Genomic DNA, 24037 nt, shown 5'->3' with positions numbered 1-24037 from the left:
TCAATATTATGATTTGGCCATTACACATTAACATATAGTTTTGCTTCATGTCCACAAACATGTATATTTACACATTAACATATCAACATGCTATTTTAGATTTCCATGATTTCCCAGCTTCTCAGAATACATCTGTGTCTCAAATGGCAGCCTATTCCCTTTTTAGTGCACTACTTTGACGAGAGCCCTATGGGCCCAGGTAAAAAGGAGTGCTCCACATATGGAATAGGGTGCCATTTGGGACTTACATTACAACAACATTACAACTGACCCAGGTTCTAGCAGCTCCTTTAAATGTGAATCTGAGTTCAAATTGAGAGAGAGCGAGAGAGAGAGAGAGAGAGAGAGAGAGAGAGAGAGAGAGAGAGAGAGAGAGAGAGAGAGAGAGAGAGAGAGAGAGAGAGAGAATGAGAGAGAGAGAGAGAGAGAGAAGCTCTCCACATGAAGGCCTGTCAGTCTTGTTATGAGCCTTGGTAGGAGCTGCTATTAAGGGCTATAAGCTTGTATGTTCTGCTAGCCTGAGTAGGAGGTAGAACATCTACTTATTTAGTCAAGACCGGGCTGGGAAGGGCAGGGAGCCATTGGTCCAGTGTCCTGGTCAGACAGTAATTGGTCAGGTGGGACTGTTGGGGGTTGTGAGAGTTCAGGCCCTGCTAGCACACTGTCACCTTATTAGCACAGATGACCAGATTCACAATTAGAGTAAAGAATAGGTTTTAAGAAGAAGCATAACAGTGATAGAAAGAATATTGTAAACTTGTCTATGTGGGGTAGGTACTTCTTAGTGTAGGCCTCTGGGATGTAACTCAGGTCTAGTAACTTAGACACAGTCTCGATATGCAGAGTAAAGGAGGAGAGGAGAGAAAGAGATAAGGAGAGGAAAGGACAGGACAGGGGGAGTGACTAACACAAACTTTTTAAAAAGACCAATGGTTTGAACAGGTCTCTGCTTGCTAACAGAATCAAGACACGTCAGGTTTATTATCTAGGCCCACTTTAACTGGGCGGCAGGGTAGCCTAGTGGTTAGAGTGTTGGACTAGTGAACGGAAGGTTGCAAGTTCAAATCCCCTAGCTGACAAGAACCCTGAACCCACTGTTCCTAGGCCATCATTAAAAATAAGAATTTGTTCTTAACTGACTTGCCAAGTTAAATAAAGGTAAAATGAATAAAAATGGTCCTTCTTCACATTTGAAGTCTACAGTACGGAAGCTGGAATTTTCCTATGAACAATTCACTAAATGCATATATATATTCCCTGATTGGTCCCTGTGTGTCAGTTGTCAAATCAGAGAGGCTTCTGGGTAGTTGTCTGTGCCAACCACTGATGTTAGTCATCATATCCTCTGGATGGATCCCAAATGATGCCCTATTCCCAATATAGTGCCCTACTTTTGACCAGGGCCTACATAGGGCTCTGGTCAAAAGGAATGTACTACTGTATATAGGAAATAGGGTGCCATTTGCGACGCAGACTATGTCTTCTGCCTCAGTTCACTGGGTCAATACATCCTTTATAGACCTCTGTCCTCAGGGAGGAGCCTGGACCAGAGCACCAGCAGCAACATATTGTAATGGACAGAAATATTCAACACATTGTTGTACCCTCTTCTCATCCGCATAACTTCTGTATTAATTAAATAATGAGAAGGATGTGAGAAGGATGTAATGGTTTTATCGCTCTCTCTCTCTCTCTCTCTCGCTCTGTCCCCACCCCTCTCTCTCTCTCTGTCTCTCTCTCTCTTTCTCTCTCTCCCCCTCTCTCTCCCCCTCTCTCTCTCTGTCCCTCTCTCTCTCTCTGTCCCCCTCTCTCTCTCTGTCCCCCTCTCTCTCTGTCTCTATCTCTCTCTCTCCCTCTCTCTCTCTCTCTCTGTCCCTCTCTCTCTCTCTCTCTCTCTCTCTCTCTCTCTCTCTCTCTCTCTCTCTCTCTCTCTCTCTCTCTCTCTCTCTCTCTCTCTCTCTCTCTCTCTCTCTCTCTCTCTCTCTCTCTCTCTCCCTCTCTCTCTCTGTCCCTCTCTCTCTCTCTGTCCCCCCCTCTCTCTCTGTCCCCCTCTCTCTGTCTTTCTCTCTCTCTCCCCTCTCTCTCTCTCCCCCTCTCTCTCTCTGTCCCTCTCTCTCTCTCTCTCTCTGTCCCCCTCGCTCTCTCTCTCTTTCTCTCTCTGTCCCACTCTCTCTCTCTCTCTCTCTCTCTGTCCCTCTCTCTCTCTCTCTCTCTCTCTCTCTCTCTCTCTCTCTCTCTCTCTCTCTCGCTCTGTCCCCACCCCTCTCTCTCTCGCTCTTTCTCTCTCTATCCCTCTCTCGCTCACTCTCTCTCTCTCTCTGTCCCCCTCTTTCTCTCTCTCTCTGTCTCTTTCTCTCTCTCTCCCCCCACCTCTCTGTCCCCCCTCTCTCTCTCTCTGTCCCTCTCTCTCTCTCTCTGTCCCACTCTCTCTCTCTGTCCCCCTCTCTCTATCTCGCTCTCTCTCTCTGTCCCTCTCTCTCTCTCTCTCTCCCCTCTCTCCCTCTCTCTCTCTGTCTCTCTGTCTTTCTCTCTCTCCCCCCCTCCCTCTCCCCCCTCTCTCTCTCTGTCTCTCTCTCTCTCTCTCCCCCCCTCTCTCTCTCTCTCTCTCTCTCTCTCTCTCTCTCTCTCTCTCTCTCTCTCTCTCTCTCTAGTCTCTCTCTCTCTCTCTCTCTCTCTTCTCCACATGGTTCTCTCTCTCTCTCTGTCCCCCTCTCTCTCTCTCTCTGTCCATCTCTCTCTCTCTCTCTCTCTCTTGAAACTGGAGCAGGAGCATCCAGGTCTCTCTCTCTCTCTCTCTCTCTCTCTCTCTCTTTCTCTCTCTCGCTCACTCTCTCTCTCTCTGTCCCCCTCTCTCTCTCTCTCTCTCTCTCTCTCTCTCTCTCTCTCTCTCTCTCTCTCTCTCTCTCTCGCTCTGTCCCCACCCCTCTCTCTCTCGCTCTTTCTCTCTCTCTCTATCTGATCATTTATCACTCCAGTGTTAATCTGCAAAATTGTAATTATTCGCCTACCTCATGCCTTTTGAACACAAGGTATATAGACTCCCCTTTTTAAATCCTCTGGAAGCCAGGTGACCGAGTTTGGCCAAGATGATCAAATTTTTTGGTTCTAGTTGAAACTGCCCTTGGGGATTCTGGGGACAAATTTTGGAGATCCTCAGTCAGGTATTCCTACTGTGTTATTGACTTGTTAATTGTTTACTCCATGTGTAACTCTGTGTTGTCTGTTCACACTGCTATGCTTTATCTTGGCCAGGTCGCAGTTGCAAATGAGAACTTGTTCTCAACTAGCCTACCTGGTTAAATAAAGGTGAAATAAAAAAATAAAAAAATAAAAAATCCCTCTCACTCCCCTGCTCTCTCTCTCTCTCTCTCTCTCTCTCTCTCTCTCTCTCTCTCTCTCTCTCTGTCCCAGTCTCTCTCTCTCTGTCCTCTCTGATCCTCCTCTCTCTCTCTCTTTCTAATAATCATAATCTCTCTCTCTCTCTCTCTCTCTCTCTCTCTCTCTCTCTCTCTCTCTCTTCTCTCTCCGTTCCATCTCTGTCTCCCCCTACTGGGATCCTTAATGAGACATTTATTTTTAGGGGTGCCGACTGCATCTCTCTCTCTCAGAGGACAAAACTCCCTCTTTGTGTTGTCTGTAGCCAGAATCTTAGAGCGACTTAACGTGATGTCCTTTCTGGCCCTGTCTGTAGAGATTATAACAGTTTAAGATCTCTCTCTCTAAACTCAGCAGGACAGTCAGATGGACTCTCTGGGGTCTGTCAGACCAGTACTCCCTCAGGTCTGTCCCCCTCTCTCTCTCCCCTCCCCAGAGTCGACAGTGTTTATCCAGTCTGCAGTCTACTCTATAGAGGAGGACATCGGGGAGCTGCTGATCCCAGTGCGCAGGAGTGGTGACGTCACACAGGAACTCATGGTCATCTGCTACACACAGCAAGGTACAGTCCACACACACGCACGCACACACACACACACACACACACACACACACACACACACACACACACACACACACACACACACACACACACACACACACACACACACACACACACACACACACACACACACACACACACACACACACACACACACACACACACACACACACACACACCTCCCTCTCTTCTCATCCCTCTCTCCTTTCCTCTCTCCTACAGCCACAGCTACAGGGACTATCCCCTCTACAGTCCTGTCCTACTCTGACTACATATCCAGACCTGAGGAACACAACAGTGTCCTGCGCTTCGATAAGGGCGAGACGGAGAGTTCCTGTCGTGTGGTGATCATAGATGACTCTCTGTATGAAGAGGAGGAGAGCTTCAACGTTACCCTCAGTATGCCCATGGGAGGCCAGCTGAGACAGGAGTACCACACTGCCAGGGTCACCATCATACCTGACCTGGACGACGGTAAGATGGCCCTTCACTTTTCACCTTTGACCTTTCAAACCTCTCGCCTGGAGGACAGAATAATAGTTACCAGCTGAGGAAAGTGTTAATATCGCTCTTGAATAGACTAGGCTTGCATCTCAAATGGCACCCTATTCCCTATGTAGGGCACTACTTTCGACCAGAGTAGTTCACTTTATAGGATATAGGATGCCATCTGGGTCATTTATTTTTCACAATGTGAGAGTAAGAACTTTTTTTTTTATCCTGTCCTGTCACCTCTGGCAGATTATGTTAAAGACAACAATAAAGACAACAATGTTAGCAGACGTGTTGTTATTTCAGTTTGCTTATTCGCAAAGGAGACAGTTGACATGTTGTGTGAAAAGGCACATTTACACTTTAATAGTTTTCATGAAACATCTAGAACAGATAGATCAGGGGACCTTCGAAAGGTTCACACACACACACACACCCACCTATACACCTCAGGCAAAGGGAATTCATGACTTTACCAATAGAAGCTCCCATCGTTTGGATGTGGTTTTGTATTGATGTATTGGTTCATTGTATCCTTTAGATGAACAGAAAACTCTAAACTTTTAAATAACTTGTGAAATAAAAAATCATTGGTATAATTAATGATTTATGTGGTACTATGCTGACGGATACAGGTACACTTGAAGTACAGAAATGATGTAGTACCAGCTGAATGAAACCAAGAGGGCCGTGGTTACCAAACTTTTTATAGTCCCGTTCCCCTTCAAACATTAAACCTCCAGCTGCGTACCCACTTTAGCACCAGGGTCAGCACACCAGGGTCAGCACACCAGGGTCAGCACACCAGGGTCAGCACACTCTCACATGTTGTTTTTTGCCATCATTGTAAGCCTGCCACACTCACACTATACCATACATTTATTAAACATAAGAATGAGTGTGAGTTTTTGTCACAATCCGGCTCGTGGGAAGTGACAAAGAGCTCTTATAGGACCAGGGCACAAATAATAATAATCAATAATTTTGCTCTTCATTTAGCCATCTTACATATAAAACGTAGTTATTTATTCATCAAAAAATGGTGAATAACTCACCACAGGTTAATGAGAAGGGTGTGACTGAAAGGATGCACATAACTCTGAAATGTTGGGTTGTATTGAAGAGAGTCTCAGTCTCAAAGCATTTTCCACACACACAGTCTGTGACTGTATTTAGTTGTCATGCTACTGAGGGCTGAGAATCCACTCTTACATAGGTACCTGGTTGCAAAGGGCATCAGTGTCTTAACAGCGCGATTTGCCAAGGCTGGATACTCTCATCGAAATCTGGCAGTGGCTTCTGATTTAAATTCAATTTTCACAGAACCGGTTGTTGCAATTTCGATGAGACTGTCTTGTTCAGATATCGGTAAGTGGGACTGGAGGCAGGGCATGAAAGGGATAACGAATCCAGTTATCACTGAAAATGGGAAAATATATCCATGCGCCACTTCAACCAATTGTTAAACGTGAACCACATTAAATGGGGCCGAGGTTGCAATACCTACAGCTTCCACACGATGTCAACAGTCTTGTCATTTGACTACGATTTGTTTCTTGGTCAAACAGACACAAGGCAGCGCAGTTCTTCCGGTCTCCGACCGGATATTTTGGTTGAGATTTACCCGGACATTATTTCCAGACGTACAGCTATAGAATATACATCGCCTCGTGATCAATTTGATCGCTTATTAACGTTTACTAATACCTAAAGTTGCATTACAAAAGTATTTCGAAGTGTTTTGTGAAAGTTTATCGTCAACTTTTTTAATTAAAAAAAATGACGTTACGTTATAAAACACAATTTTTTTCCGTTGATCACACAGTCTTCATAGATCGATATCTACGCTATATATGGATTTAATAAAAAAAGACCCAATAGTGATGTTTATGGGACATCTAGGAGTGCCAACAAAGAAGATGGTCAAAGGTAATGAATGTTTTATATTTTATTTGTGCGTTTTGTGTAGCGCCGACTATGCTAATTATTTTGTTTACGTCCCCTGCGGGTCTTTTGTGGTGTTACATGCTATCAGATAATAGCTTCTCATGCTTTCGCCGAAAAGCATTTTAAAAATCTGACTTGTTGCCTGGATTCACAACAAGTGTAGCTTTAATTCAATACCCTGCATGTGTATTTTAATGAACGTTTGGGTTTTAACGAGTGCTATTAGCATTTAGCGTAGCGTATTTGCATTTCCAGATGTCTAGATGGGACGCCTGCGTGTCAGGTAGGAGCAAGAGGTTAATGCAGACAGAGAAGAGCTCCAACTTCTTAATCATAGCCTCAATTTTGTTCTGCACATTGAATATAGTTGAAGAGAGGCCCTGTAATCCTAGATCCAGATCATTCACCCAGATAGGCCAGTCGTGTGATAAACTCATCATCATGCAAGCGGTCAGATAATTGAAAATTATGGTCAGTAAAGAAATATTTAAGGTCGTCTCTCAATTTTTTCAAAATGGACAATATTTTGCCCCTTGATAATCAGCACACTTCTGTATGTTGTAAAAGCGTTACATTGGTCGCTACATAGTGCAGAAAATACATGAGAGTTCAGGGGCCTTGCTTTAACAAAGTTAACCATTTTCACTGTACTGTCCAAAACGTCTTTTAAGCTGTCAGGCATTCCTTTCACCTCTCGGTGAATGCTGCAGTGTACCCAAGTGGCGTTGGGAGTAACTGCTTGCACGCACGTTACCACTCCACTATGTCTACCTGTCATGGCTTTGCACCATCAGTACAGTTACCAACACATCTTGACCACCAAAGTCCATTTGATGTCACAAAGCTGTCCAGTACTTTAAACATATCCTCTCCTGTTGTTCTGGTTTCCAATGGTTTGCAGAAGAGGATGTCTTCCTGAATTGACCTTCCATAAACGTAATGGACATATACCAGGAGCTGTGCCAGGCCCGCTACATCTGTTGACTCATCCAGCTGTAACAGACATATACCAGGAGCTGTGCCAGGCCTGTTGACTCATCCAGCTGTAACAGACATATACCAGGAGCTGTGCCAGGCCCGCTACGTCTGTTGACTCATCCAGCTGTAACAGACATATACCAGGAGCTGTGCCAGGCCCGCTACACCTGTTGACTCATCCAGCTGTAACAGACATATACCAGGAGCTGTGCCAGGCCTGTTGACTCATCCAGCTGTAACAGACATATACCAGGAGCTGTGCCAGGCCCGCTACGTCTGTTGACTCATCCAGCTGTAACAGACATATACCAGGAGCTGTGCCAGGCCCGCTACATCTGTTGACTCATCCAGCTGTAACAGACATATACCAGGAGCTGTGCCAGGCCTGTTGACTCATCCAGCTGTAACAGACATATACCAGGAGCTGTGCCAGGCCCGCTACATCTGTTGACTCATCCAGCTGTAACAGACATATACCAGGAGCTGTGCCAGGCCCGCTACATCTGTTGACTCATCCAGCTGTAACAGACATATACCAGGAGCTGTGCCAGGCCTGTTGACTCATCCAGCTGTAACAGACATATACCAGGAGCTGTGCCAGGCCTGTTGACTCATCCAGCTGTAACAGACATATACCAGGAGCTGTGCCAGGCCTGTTGACTCATCCAGCTGTAACAGACATATACCAGGAGCTGTGCCAGGCCCGCTACATCTGTTGACTCATCCAGCTGTAACAGACATATACCAGGAGCTGTGCCAGGCCTGTTGACTCATCCAGCTGTAACAGACATATACCAGGAGCTGTGCCAGGCCCGCTACATCTGTTGACTCATCCAGCTGTAACAGACATATACCAGGAGCTGTGCCAGGCCCGCTACGTCTGTTGACTCATCCAGTTGTAACAGACATATACCAGGAGCTGTGCCAGGCCTGTTGACTCATCCAGCTGTAACAGACATATACCAGGAGCTGTGCCAGGCCCGCTACATCTGTTGACTCATCCAGCTGTAACAGACATATACCAGGAGCTGTGCCAGGCCCGCTACGTCTGTTGACTCATCTAGCTGTAACAGACATATACCAGGAGCTGTGCCAGGCCCGCTACGTCTGTTGACTCATCCAGATGTAACAGACAGATACCAGGAGCTGTGCCAGGCCCGCTACATCTGTTGACTCATCCAGCTGTAACAGACATATACCAGGAGCTGTGCCAGGCCCGCTACGTCTGTTGACTCATCCAGCTGTAACAGACATATACCAGGAGCTGTGCCAGGCCCGCTACATCTGTCGACTCATCCAGCTGTAACAGACATATACCAGGAGCTGTACCAGGCCCGCTACATCTGTTGACTCATCCAGCTGTAACAGACATATACCAGGAGCTGTGCCAGGCCCGCTACATCTGTTGACTCATCCAGCTTTAATAGACATATACCAGGAGCTGTGCCAGGCCCGCTACGTCTGTTGACTCATCCAGCTGTAACAGACATATACCAGGAGCTGTGCCAGGCCTGTTGACTCATCCAGCTGTAACAGACATATACCAGGAGCTGTGCCAGGCCCACTACATCTGTTGACTCATCCAGCTGTAACAGACATATACCAGGAGCTGTGCCAGGCCCACTACATCTGTTGACTCATCCAGCTGTAACAGACATATACCAGGAGCTGTGCCAGGCCCGCTACATCTGTTGACTCATCTAGCTGTAACAGACATATACCAGGAGCTGTGCCAGGCCCGCTACATCTGTTGACTCATCCAGCTGTAACAGATATATACCAGGAGCTGTGCCAGGCCCGCTACATCTGTTGACTCATCCAGCTGTAACAGACATATACCAGGAGCTGTGCCAGGCCCGCTACATCTGTTGACTCATCCAGCTGTAACAGACATATACCAGGAGCTGTGCCAGGCCTGTTGACTCATCCAGCTGTAACAGACATATACCAGGAGCTGTGCCAGGCCTGTTGACTCATCCAGCTGTAACAGACATATACCAGGAGCTGTGCCAGGCCCGCTACGTCTGTTGACTCATCCAGCTGTAACAGACATATACCAGGAGCTGTGCCAGGCCCGCTACATCTGTTGACTCATCCAGCTGTAACAGACATATACCAGGAGCTGTGCCAGGCCTGTTGACTCATCCAGCTGTAACAGACATATACCAGGAGCTGTGCCAGGGCCGCTACATCTGTTGACTCATCCAGCTGTAACAGACATATACCAGGTGCTGTGCCAGGCCTGTTGACTCATCCAGCTGTAACAGACATATACCAGGAGCTGTGCCAGGCCCGGCAGGTCTGTTGACTCATCCAGCTGTAACAGACATATACCAGGAGCTGTGCCAGGCCCGCTACGTCTGTTGACTCATCCAGCTGTAACAGACATATACCAGGAGCTGTACCAGGCCTGTTGACTCATCCAGCTGTAACAGACATATACCAGGAGCTGTGCCAGGCCCGCTACGTCTGTTGACTCATCCAGCTGTAACGCATAGAATTCACTGGCTTGTATGCGAAGCAGTAATTGTTTCAAAGCATCTCCTGCCATGTCACTGATGCGTCGTGAAACAGTGTTGTTTGATGGAGGCATTGTCTGTATGGTTTTGGGGGTATTTTCCAACAGCATTGTCCCAGCCATATCTGTGGCAGCAGGAAGGATTAAGTTCTCCACAAAAGTATTGGACTTGTCTGTCCTAGCCCCTCGGTAGTTCACCATATAAGACGCTTCTAGCCCCTTCTTATTAATGGTATCTGTTGCTTTTATACGTCTTACTACTCGAAAGTCATCATAATTCTCGCTCCAAAAACTCCCATTGCTTATTTTTCAAATTGGCATGTTTTATTTTTCTAAATGTAAGCGCAAGAGTGATGGTTTCATCGAGTTGTGATATAGTACTTTTGCACATATAACACACTGTGGCTGAGGAAAGGCACTACTCCCAATATAAGTGAACCCCAAACCAATGTAGTTCTCATCATATATGCATCTCTTCGATGGTGCAACGTCCCTGTCTGTTGTTCTGTGCTTTCCCAGGTAAGGGGGCAGTAGCTCTTCGGCCACATCAGATTCACAACCTGTCAGTGTCCATGCTAGCTGGGCTAACAACAAATGTAGAATTACTGATGCTAGCATTGGATGTGCTCGTGGAAGCAGAACAACTTGTGTCGTCAACAGATGCAGGTGTAGTACTGCTGGTAGTAGAGCTGGTATCTGTCTTTATGGACACTTTATGGGCCCTACTTTTTTTTAAACCATTAATCAATTTTCTAGCAAATGGAATGAGCAGCAGCTACGTTTGGCTACATACTTGTTATTTTTTACCTTGATTCAACCAAGTAGGCCAGTTGAGAACAAGTTCTCATTTACAACTGCGACCTGGCCAAGATAAAGCAAAGCAGTGCGGCAAAAAACAACAACACAGAGTTACACATAAACAAACGTACAGTCAATAAAATAGAAAGATCTATGTACAGTGTGTGCAAATGTAGAAGAGTAGGGAGGTAAAGCAATAAACAGGCTATAGAGGCAAAAATAAATACAATTTAGCATTAATACTGGAGTGATATATGTGCAGATGATGATGTGCAAGTAGAGATACTGGGGTGCAAAGGAGCACGAGGGTAAGTAATAATATGGGGATGAGGTCGTTGGGTGGGCTATTTACAGATGGGCTGTATACAAGTACAGTGATCGGTAAGCTGCTCTGACAGCTGATGCTTAAACCTAGAGAGGGAGATATGAAGCTCCAGCTCCAGCTTGCAATTCATTCCAGTCATTGGCAGCACAGAACTGGAAGGAGAGGCGGCCAAAGGAAGTATTGGCTTTGGGGGTGACCAGTGCAATATACAAAGACTTGGATGACCTGGAGCCAGTGAGTTTGGCGACGGATATGTAGTGAGGGCCAGCCGACTGGAGCATAGAGGTCGCAGTGGTGGGTAGTATATGGGGCTTTGGTGATAAAACGGATGGCACTGTGATAGACTGCATCCAGTCTGCTGAGTATTGTTGGGGGCTATTCTGTAAATGACATCGCCGAAGTCAAGGATTGGTAGGATAGTCCGTTTTACGAGGGTATGTTTGGCAGCATGAGTGAAGGAGGCTTTGGATTGGAGAGGCTTAATGTGAGTCTGGAAGGAGAGTTTACAGTCTAAACAGATACCTAGGTATTTGTAGTTGTCCACATATTCTAGGTCAGAACTGTTTAGGGTAATGATGCTAGTCGGGTGGGAGGGTGCGGGCAGAAATCGGTTGAAGAGCATGCACTTAGTTTTACTAGCATTTAAAAGCAGTTGGAGGCCACGGAAGGAGTGTTGCCACATACGGACTGTTAGTGGAATTCCCGCGAGAGAGTAACGGTTAATGTGATTGGATATTAATTATGTGACTACCTGTATTTGACATAGTGTTGTTGTTTTGCTGAACACTAGATGCTTTCATTTTATTTTTGGCAGTGAAACGAGGCTACTCAGGCGAGAAAGAAACTGAAAATGTTTGAAAATGCGAATACACCAGTTTGTGCAAGTGTGCATTGTGCATACACCAGTTTGGGAATACCTGCAATAGAGAAATAGTGGCTTGTGTGCAAGTGTGTGTATGTGCATGTGCATGTGAGTGACCAGGTCCCATAGTGCTTTGGTCCACAGTAGCGCACGCTGTAAGGAGTAGGGTGCAATTTGGGACACAGCCCCTGTGAGTCTCCTCTTGCTAGAGGGAAGGCCTTATCGCAAGGCTCATATCCACATCTGATAGTCTCCTGTATCTCATATCTTCCAAACAGCCTTTGTTCAACAGCACCTCTTGGGCATTCCTTTTTTCCATATCTGCCTGGCTAGTTCCCGTTCCCTCTCTCCCTTCTCCCTATAAACCCTGGCTCTGTGTGTGTGTATATGTTTGGGTGTGTGCGTGTGTGCGTGTGTGTGTGTGTGTGTGTGTGTGTGTGTGTGTGTGTGTGTGTGTGTGTGTGTGTGTGTGTGTGTGTGTGTGTGTGTGTGTGTGTGTGTGTGTGTGTGTGTGTGTGTGTGTGTGTGTGTGTGTGTGTGTGTGTGTGTGTGTGTGTGTGTGTACCCTGGACATCTAAAGGAAGCACCGCTGTGAAGGGGTGGCAGGCCGGGAACAGTGGATGTGAAAATCCCTTGGTATAATCACTGAATCTTCCTTTTCAAACGTTCATCAAAACTCTCTGGCTGCACACAAACACACCATCAAAAAGTCCATCTGAAACAGAACTAATTGGGGTGATGCAACTCTACTCTCAGCATTTCAAAACCTCACTGCAGGAGTTTAATTGAGTCCTAAAAGTAATGCAGGAGGCCTGTAGGTGGAAAGAAAACATTTTTTAATGCAGATCATTAAGATAGATGGTTATATCTACACCAGGGGGGAATCTCAAATGGCACCCCATTCCCTAAATTAATATATGCAATAATATTGTAATATATGCCATTTAGAGGACGCTTTTATCCAAAGCAACTTACAGTCATGTGTGCATACATTCTACGTATGGGTGGTCTCGGGAATCGAACCCACTACCCTGGCGTTACAAGCGCCATGCTCTACCAACTGAGCTACAGAAGGACCACCAAATTGTGCACTACTTTTGCCCACGTGCCAAATAGCTACCTATTCCCTATATAGTACACTTAATATGCTCAGAGCCCTATGGGCCCTCATTAAAAGTAGTTCACTATGTAGGGAATAGCGTGCCATTTGAGACGTAGCACTGGTCTGATCTACCAACTCAGACTGAGTGAAGATTCAACAGATGTTCTCTCACAGGGTAGACCACCTGGACAGGAAACATGTCTCTTACCAAACATGTCTCTTACCAAACATGTCTCTCTAACAGTCTGTCCCGCTCATCAACCTGCCATCGACAGGATAGTAAATTATATTTGAGCTTCACTCCCTAGTCAAAAATCAAATGCGGTACATAAAGGATAGACTGTATGACATATTCAATAACATATTATCCCATTGGATAGATATTCCACTTAATCATTGTTTGAAAGTGTGATTTTGTGTTACCTCTTATTTTAAACAACCTGATTTTGTAGAATAGAAACAAATGGATTTATTTTCAGTTTTAGATCTCCAAGTCAAGTATCCCGAATACTTTGGGGCATGTATTTATTCTAACATTCGTTGTTAAATGTCTAAATAGTTTCTTAGCCATTGAGTCTCAGACCGTAGTGACGTTCTTAGTCACATATTCCCAGGGTACGTTGTCATTCAGCATCATGTGCCTCTGTGCTCAATGACACTGGCAGGAAATGATGTTACATATTTGAAACTGTGGGAAAGAGCGCTTAGTGAATGATAAGTTGTCCCATGGCATTACTCAGACCGGGTTACAGGTACTCTTATAGCCTCCTTGGGAACAGAGGCAGACGCAATACTTAAAGACTGTGTGTGTGTGTGTGTGTGTGTGTGTGCGTGTGTGTGAGACCTGACTGTTTACATACTCATCTTATATGTATATACTGTACTCGATACCATCTACTGTATCTTGCCTATGCTGCTCTGTACCATCACTCATTCATATATCCTTATGTACATATTCTTTATCCCCTTACACTGTGTATAAGACAGTAGTTTAGGAATTGTTAGTTAGATTACTTGTTGGTTATTACTGCATTGTCGGAACTAGAAGCGCAAGCATTTCGCTACACTCGCATTAACATCTGCTAACCATGTGTATGTGACAAATTAAATTTTATTTTATTTGATTTGAGAAGGCTCTCTACTGTACAGTAGCTCATTCCTCTGTAACCTAAGATGGTGTACAGGGACCTCTACCAGTGTGTGCATAAGATCTTTAACCCCTACTATTCCTTGGTATTCCCCTCAGTGTCAGAGCAGCTGTTGGGACGCTAAACTAAAGGGTCAATGGTTTGAATAGCCTGTACCCCTATATGGGGCGGCAGGTAGCGTAGTGTTTAGAGCATTGGGCCAGTAACAAATCCCAGAGCTGACAGTGTATAAATCTGTCCTTCTGCTCCTGAACAAGGCAGTTAACCCACTGTTCCCCGGTACGCCGTCATTGTACGTAGAATGTATGCACACATGACTGTAAGTCGCTTTGGATAAAAGCGTCTGCTAAATGGCATATATTAAATAAGACTTTGTTCTTAACCGACTTGCCTAGTTAAATAAAGGTTAAATAAATAATTTCTTTAAAAAATAACACCCCTGAATAATAACCCTATAATAGCGTGTACCCCTGTATAACAACCCCTATATAACACCTCTATAAAAGTCTGTACCCCTGAATAATAACCCTATAATAGCGTGTACCCCTGTATAACAACTCCTATATAACACCCCTATAATAGTCTGTACCCCTGAATATTAACCCTATAATAGCATGTACCCCTGTATAACAACTCCTATATAACACCCCTATAATAGTCTGTACCCCTGAATAATAACCCTATAATAGCGTGTACCCCTGTATAACAACTCCTATATAACACCCCTATAATAGTCTGTACCCCTGAATAATAACCCTATAATATCGTGTACCCCTGTATAACAACTCCTATATAACACCCCTATAATAGTCTGTACCCCTGAATAATAACCTTATAATAGCATGTACCCCTGTATAACAACTCCTATATAACACCTCTATAATAGTCTGTACCCCTGAATAATAACCCTATAATAGCGTGTACCCCTGTATAACAACCCCTATATAACACCTCTATAATAGTCTGTACCCCTGAATAATAACCCTATAATAGCATGTACCCCTGTATAACAACTCCTATATAACACCTCTATAAAAGTCTGTACCCCTGAATAATAACCCTATAATAGCGTGTACCCCTGTATAACAACTCCTATATAACACCCCTATAATAGTCTGTACCCCTGAATAATAACCCTATAATAGCATGTACCCCTGTATAACAACTCCTATATAACGCCCCTATAATAGTCTGTACCCCTGAATAATAACCCTATAATAGCGTGTACCCCTGTATAACAACTCCTATATAACACCCCTAAAATAGTCTGTACCCCTGAATAATAACCCTATAATATCGTGTAACCCTGTATAACAACTCCTATATAACACCCCTATAATAGTCTGTACCCCTGAATAATAACCCTATAATAGCATGTACCCCTGTATAACAACTCCTATATAACACCCCTATAATAGTCTGTACCCCTGAATAATAACCCTATAATAGCATGTACCCCTGTATAACAACTCCTATATAACACCTCTATAATAGTCTGTACCCCTGAATAATAACCCTATAATAGCGTGTACCCCTGTATAACAACCCCTATATAACACCTCTATAATAGTCTGTACCCCTGAATAATAACCCTATAATAGCGTGTACCCCTGTATAACAACTCCTATATAACACCTCTATAATAGTCTGTACCACTGAATAATAACCCTATACTAGTCTGTACCCCTGTATAACAACTCCTATATAACACCCCTATAATAGTCTGTACCCCTGTTCTCTTAAGGATCCGCCCCTTTAAAAAAAGAATAACCCTATAAGAGTCTGTACCCCTGTATAACAACTCCTATATAACATCCATATAATAGTCTGTACCCCTGTATAACAACTCCTACATAGCACCCCTATAATAGTCTGTACCCCTTCTAACAATCCTAAAATAGGCTGTACCCCTGTATAACAACTCCTATATAACATCCATATAATAGTCTGTACCCCATGTATAACAACTCCTATATAACACCCCTATAATAGTCTGTACCCCTGAATAATAACCCTATAATAGCGTGTACCCCTGTATAACAACTCCTCTATAACACCCCTATAATAGTCTGTACCCCTGTTCTCTTAAGGATCCGCCCCTTTAAAAAAAGAATAACCCTATAAGAGTCTGTACCCCTGTATAACAACTCCTATATAACATCCATATAATAGTCTGTACCCCTGTATAACAACTCCTATATAACACCCATATAATAGTCTGTACCCCTGTATAACAACTCCTGTATAACACCCATATAATAGTCTGTACCCCTTCTAACAATCCTATAATAGTCTGTACCCCTGTATAACAACTCCTATATAACACCCCTATAATAGTCTGTACCTCTGTATAACAACTCCTACATAGCACCCCTATAATAGTCTGTACCCCTTCTAACAATCCTAAAATAGGCTGTACCCCTGTATAACAACTCCTATATAACACCCATATAATAGTCTGTACCCCTGTATAACAACTCCTGTATAACACCCATATAATAGTCTGTACCCCTTCTAACAATCCTATAATAGTCTGTACCCCTGTATAACAACTCCTATATAACACCCCTATAATAGTCTGTACCTCTGTATAACAACTCCTACATAGCACCCCTATAATAGTCTGTACCCCTTCTAACAATCCTAAAATAGGCTGTACCCCTGTATAACAACTCCTATATAACACCCCTATAATAGTCTGTACCTCTGTATAACAACTCCTACATAGCACCCCTATAATAGTCTGTACCCCTTCTAACAATCCTAAAATAGGCTGTACCTCTGTATAACAACTCCTATATAACATCCATATAATAGTCTGTACCCCATGTATAACAACTCCTATATAACACCTCTATAATAGTCTGTACCCCTGAATAATAACCCTATAATAGCATGTACCCCTGTATAACAACTCCTATATAACACCTCTATAATAGTCTGTACCCCTGAATAATAACCCTATAATAGCGTGTACCCCTGTATAACAACCCCTATATAACACCTCTATAATAGTCTTTACCCCTGAATAATAACCCTATAATAGCGTGTACCCCTGTATAACAACTCCTATATAACACCCCTATAATAGTCTGTACCCCTGAATAATAACCCTATAATAGCATGTACCCCTGTATAACAACTCCTATATAACACCTCTATAATAGTCTGTACCCCTGAATAATAACCCTATAATAGCATGTACCCCTGTATAACAACTCCTATATAACACCTCTATAATAGTCTGTACCCCTGAATAATAACCCTATAATAGCGTGTACCCCTGTATAACAACTCCTATATAACACCTCTATAATAGTCTGTACACCTGAATAATAACCCTATACTAGTCTGTACCCCTGTATAACAACTCCTATATAACACCCCTATAATAGTCTGTACCCCTGTTCTCTTAAGGATCCGCCCCTTTAAAAAAAAGAATAACCCTAAAATAGGCTGTACCCCTGTATAACAACTCCTATATAACATCCATATAATAGTCTGTACCCCATGTATAACAACTCCTATATAACACCCATATAATAGTCTGTACCCCTGTATAACAACTCCTATATAACACCCATATAATAGTCTGTAGCCCTTCTAACAATCCTATAATAGTCTGTACCCCTGTATAACAACTCCTATATAACACCCCTATAATAGTCTGTACCTCTGTATAACAACTCCTATATAACACCCATATAATTGTCTGTACCCCTGTATAATAACCCTATAATTTTCTGTACCCCTGTATAACAACCCTATAATAGTCTGTACCCCTGTATATCAGCCCTGTATAATAACCCTATAATTGTCTGTACCCCTGTATAACAACCCCTATATAACACCCATATACTTGGCTGTACCCCTGTATAATAACCCTATAATTGTCTGTACCCCTGTATAATAACCCTGTAATTGTCTGTACCCCTGTATAACAACCCCTATATAACACACATATAATTGTCTGTACCCCTGTATAATAACCCTATAATTGTCTGTACCCCTGTATAACAACCCTATAATAGTCTGTACCCCTGTATAGCAGCCCTGTATAATAACCCTATAATTGTCTGTACCCCTGTATAACAACCCCTATATAACACACATATAATTGTCTGTACCCCTGTATAATAACCCTATAATTGTCTGTACCCCTGTATAATAACCCTATAATTGTATGTACCCCTGTAAAACAACCCTATAATAGTCTATACCCCTGTATAACAACCCTATACTATTCTGTACCCCTGTATAACAGCCCTGTATAATAACCCAATAATAGTCTGTACCCCTGTTCTCTTATGGATACACCCCTTTAAAAAAAAATATCCTAAAATGACATACCCAAATCTAACTGCCTGTAGCTCAGGAATTGAAGCAAGGATATGCATATTCTTGATACCATTTGAAGGGAAACACTTTGAAGTTTGTGTAAATATGAAATGAATGTGGAAGAATATAACACATTAGATCTGGTAAAAGAAAATACAAAGGCCTTAATGTATTATTCCAGCCCAAGCGCAATTCAGATTTTGGCCACTAGATGACAGCAGCAACGTTTTAGACAGATCCAATGAACCATTGCATTTCTGTTCAAAATTTTGTATCAAGACTGCCCAAATGTGCCTAATTGGTTTATTAATAACTTTTCAAGTCCATAACTGTGCACTCTCCTCAAACAATAGCATGGCATTCGTTCACTATAATAGAAACTGTAAATTGGTCAGTGCAGTTAGATTAACAAGAATTTAAGCTTTCTGCCAATATCAGATATGTCTATGTCCTGAGAAATGTTCTTGTTACTGCATCCTCATGCTAATCGCATTAGCCTGCTTTAGCTCAACCGTCCCGTGGGGGACCCACCGATTCTGAATTAACACCCCTATAATAGTCCGTACCCCTGTATAACAACCCTATAATAGTCTGTACCCGTATATAACAACCCTATAATTGTAACGTCGTTCGTCTGTTGTATGAAGAGAGTCAGACCGAAATGCAGCGTGTAGGTTACTCATGACTTTAATGAAGATAAATGTGGTACATGAAATAACTGAAATAAGAAAACAACAAACGGAACATGAACTAATTACAGCCTATCTGGTGACTACTACACAGAGACAGGTACAATCACCCACAAATACGGTTCCCAATCCGAGACAAATAGAATCACCTGACTCCAATTGGGAATCGCCTCAGGCAGCCAAGCCTAACTAGACACACCCCTAATCATACACAATCCCAATTAATACAAACCCCAATACGAAATACAACATATAAACCCATGTCACACCCTGGCCTACCCAAACATATAACAAAAACACAAGATACAATGACCAAGGCGTGACAATAATAGTCTGTACCCCTGTATAACAACCCTATAATAGTCTGTACCCCTGTATAACAACCCTATAATAGTCTGTACCCCTGTATAACAACCCTATAATAGTCTGTACCCCTGTATAACAACCCTATAATAGTCTGTACCCTTTCTAACCGCCATAGAATGTAACTCACCTCTAATCCTGTTCAGAATGTCACAGTTTCACAGTGTTTCTCCCAATGAAACAGGGTTCCTTTCAGTAGGAAGTGTTGTAGTAGTGGGGAGCTGGTTTCTAGACAACACACAGAATTGTCACGGTCAGTATGAACATAAGACTCTCTCACTCACACTCTAACACACACTCTAACACACACTCTAACATACACTCTAACACACACTCTAACACACACTCTAACACACACTCTAACACATGCCTTAGCAATGATCTGGGGTGCATCCCAAATCACATCTTATTCCCTACTGTAGGTACGATCTGACAGGTAATCAATCTACAGTACTGCTCTTTTCCTTCAACAGACAGGCCTTTCTACCTCTCCTCCTTAGTTTATGTAACAGAGCACAGTCCATTCCATTATCACCTCCTTCTTGACAAGTTTATCTATAGGCTGACATCAGCCCTGTCTCTCCAGGACATCCCTCTGTCTCTCCATCCTTCCATCTCATCATATCCTGGCACCTTAAACCCCCTCAACACCTGATCCAGGATGCTCTTGGGAGGTTTCTCACTGTTTTACCTCATGCCCTCTTTGTGTTGATCAGGTTACAGCTCCTGACGTCACTAGTGGGGAGGGTTAGGCAGCTTGTCAGACAGTAGCTTCAGGCTATGGTTTCTTCTCTGACCCTTTGTCTTCATCTGATTCTTGACGCCATGCAGACAGAATCAGGATCCCATTCTAAGATAACAATACGTTTGTACACAAAGCACGTTTCCACAAAGTATGTATTTCCCCCTGCCCTACCGACCCCTTCTATGGTGTGTGTGTGTGTGTGTGTGTGTGTGTGTGTGTGTGTGTGTGTGTGTGTGTGTGTGTGTGTGTGTGTGTGTGTGTGTGTGTGTGTGTGTGTGTGTGTGTGTGTGTGTGTGTGTGTGTGTGTGTGTGTGTGTGTGTGTGTGTGTGTGTGTGTGTGTGTGTGTGTGTGTCATTCTATACATGAACCCGTATTAACCACTCCATCCGACCGACTGATATGCAGGAGGGAGAGGATCCTGGTTGTCAGTCAGATGCCTTGTTGAGGCCCCGGGCCACGGCTCTGAGAACACGATGATGTCGAATAGATAAGTACTGAAGGAACATTTAGAGGAGAGACTGTGACTGTTGTTAGCATGGGGAGCCTCTTTGTCTGAGGTAAACTCATCTCAGGACTGGGGACGTATTAAGGCTTGTCTCTTGTTGTTTTGGTTGTTAATTAACTAGAACATTGACAGTGTTCTATACCAAGACACAAAACATGCCACAACCTAAGTTCATGCCAAGAGGAGCTTCAGTTACATACATTTGGAATGATCTATTTGATATTTTTTACTTTCTAGAACAAGTTTCTGTTCCAGTCTGTAGTGTGATTGTATTAAACTGACACAGTGGTTGTTGTACCAGCATGGCCAGGACACTGCCTGTCAGTCACAGATTACAGCCCACTCTCTCAAACTGTGACCAAAGGGCGATGTAGTATGTATAGCATGGTGATGATTGTCAGTACAGTTAGCTAAACCACATGTAGATGTGGAACAAGGCTAGTAGTGGGAGTTCACAGCTGCATATCAGTGCCGTGACACCTTCTATGATGCTAGATAAAATTTAGACTATTCAGTGGGTACACAGTGACAGGTAGGAAATGCCTTGTGCCTGTAACCATCTTAAACTGTTGACCCTTCAACTCAGTTCCTCTGAGAACACTTCACGTCGGCAGAAAACCCAGTTAGCTAATCTCATCTCAGGGTGTTTACAGGGAATCTGTCTTCCCTGGTTACTGTCGTACCGGCCTCTCAAACATCCTTGACCTGCTATCTAAACATTAATGCACAGTTAATTCAGAATGAAAAGAATAGATGTCATATCAGAGTTAAGTAATAAATCATTATATATTACTGTTCTCCCAGACCATGGGTACATTCCAAATGATACCCTATTCCCTATGGACCCTGGTCAAAAGTAGTGTACTGTACAGTACAAGGGATTATAAGCATGTAATCCTGCTTCCTTTCCTCCACACGTGACACAGATACTCAGGCAATACAGGCAGAGCATGGAATCTGTATTTCTCCTCTGTGTGTTGTACTGTTGAAGTGGTGGTCTTTTGGGATGGTACGTGCATGGATGTGATGGTCCTGTGATGGTCCTGCCGTGCCTCTCTGGGTGGGCTGAGGTTTCAGCAGCTGGCAGCTGCACCCGGTCCGGAATGGACTGACCCAGTCCCATTAAACAGTCTTAGGAGGTGACTGTTTCCCCTCTGCCAAGTTCCACCCACAGCCCTTCCACTTCCAGAGAGAAAAGGATGTACATTAGAGCTGGACATTAAGGAGATGTAGCCAGTGTCCCTTCTATCCAAACACAACCAGAGACACAACCCAACTAAAACTGTATTATAGGTACTGATTGTAGACTGTTTATGATCTCAATCAGTGAAGGGCAACTCTGGTACTTAGAGTCTGCTGCTTTTCACTTTTTATCGCCAGAAATTTGATCGCTCATGGAGTTGCCCCAGGTTTAAAACGCTGCTCTGAAACAGAACAACAATCTCCTGCAGATACTCAGGCCCACAAGGACAGGAGCTGTTTTTGCCTGCCTGAGTATAATCATGATTTACTAGGATCATGTGTTTAACAGACGGGCGACAGGTTTTATTGGAATACAGTAATGATATTGACCTACTGTAGAGCTTGCTGAACATGCAGTCTAGCCCTGTAGGTGTAATTGTAACACTACAATTAACACTACAGTTAACACTACAGTTAACACTACAGTTAACATTACTGTTAACACTACAGTTAACACTACTGTTAACACTACAGTTAACACTACTGTTAACACTACAGTTAACACTACTGTTAACACTACAGTTAACACTACATTATCTCTCCCTAAAATTCTGCAGCACATCTGTTGTGTGACCTGGAATCCTGGTGAATCCAGATGGGGTGGTAGGGAGATAATAACAGGGTTTAGGGTCAGCCAACTTCTCATCCTCGTCCAGGACCCAGACCCGCCCCATGTCCCACTCTCACCAGAATCATAATCATACCTTACAGACTTTAGAGTGTTCCTGAGATTTACAGACCAGTGACATCACTGCATAAATACAAGACTGTAATTCTGCTCTACAAGCATTCTTATGTTTTACTGTCCCACTCCCCGCCCCGGTGGCTCCATACCACACCTCTCCTTCCCTCCGGTGCGTCTGCATGCATGGCATGCACGGGCGATTGAGTCTCTATCAAACAGCAATTACCTGTGCGTGAAAGGACAAGTCCTGTCATACTTACGGCAGGCAGGCTGGCAGGCAGGCAGGAAGGCAGGCAGGCAGGAAGGCAGGTAGGCAGGCAGGCAGGAAGGCAGGCAGGCAGGAAGGCAGGCAGGCGTACTGCATACTGTAAATATATGCATGTGGACGTGGTACTTCCCTGGATGTTATGGGGATAGCTGTCTGTGCATGTAGAAGAGCTGTGTGTGTGTCTGTACATTCATGTCTGTGTGTGTGTGTCTGTACATTCATGTCTATGTGTGTGTGTCTGTACATTCATGTCTGTGTGTGTGTCTTTACATTAATGTCTGTGTGTGTGTCTTTACATTCATGTCTGTGTGTATGTGTCTGTACATTCATGTCTGTGTGTGTGTGTCTGTACATTATTGTCTGTGTGTGTGTGTCTGTACATTCACATCTGTGTGTGTGTCTGTACATTAATGTCTGTGTGTGTGTGTGTACATTCATGTCTGTGTGTGTGTGTCTGTACATTCATGTCTGTGTGTGTGTCTGTACATTCATGTCTGTGTGTATGTGTCTGTACATTCATGTCTGTGTGTGTGTGTCTGTACATTCTTGTCTGTGTGTGTGTGTCTGTACATTCACATCTGTGTGTGTGTGTCTGTACATTCATGTCTGTGTGTGTGTGTGTACATTCATGTCTGTGTGTGTGTGTCTGTACATTCATGTCTGTGTGTGTGTGTCTTTACATTCATGTCTGTGTGTGTGTCTGTACTAAGAACATCCACTACTATCTCCACGAGACCAGCGCTGCCTGCAGGTCTGCCAACGTGGCAGAAAGAGTATGTGTCTCAAATGGCACCCTATTCCATATACGCCCCATTAGTCTCTGGTCAAAAGTAGTGCACTATATAGGGAATAGGGTGCCATTTGGGATGCACTCACAGAGTGGGCCTACAAATCGGACTACTTTCAAGTATAATATAGCTATATATACTGAATAAAAATATAAACTCAACATGTAAAGTGAAATAAAAGCTCCCAGAAATGTTCCATACTCATAAAAAGCGTATTTCTCTCAAATGTTGTGCACAAATAGTTTACATCCCTGTAAGTGAGCATTTCCCCTTTGCCAAGATAATCCATCCACCTGACAGGTGTGG

General features: G+C 43.7%; 1 protein-coding gene across 1 annotated transcript in view; it reads left to right on the top strand.

Annotated features, from left to right (window-relative positions):
- LOC123992820 (FRAS1-related extracellular matrix protein 2-like) overlaps window positions 1-24037 on the top strand; it is a 133604-nt gene that overhangs the window by 67977 nt on the left and 41590 nt on the right. Inside the window, exons 7-8 of the mRNA XM_046294361.1 lie at window positions 3812-3937; window positions 4160-4411. Coding sequence (XP_046150317.1) covers window positions 3812-3937; window positions 4160-4411 — 378 coding nt within the window. The remainder of the gene's footprint in view (window positions 1-3811; window positions 3938-4159; window positions 4412-24037) is intronic.

This window comes from Oncorhynchus gorbuscha, linkage group LG13 (genome assembly GCF_021184085.1).
Source record: "Oncorhynchus gorbuscha isolate QuinsamMale2020 ecotype Even-year linkage group LG13, OgorEven_v1.0, whole genome shotgun sequence".
NCBI classification, from domain to species: domain Eukaryota; kingdom Metazoa; phylum Chordata; class Actinopteri; order Salmoniformes; family Salmonidae; genus Oncorhynchus; species Oncorhynchus gorbuscha.
Note: the sequence above shows the minus strand (reverse complement) of the source record. Positions and strands in the feature narration are given on the sequence as shown.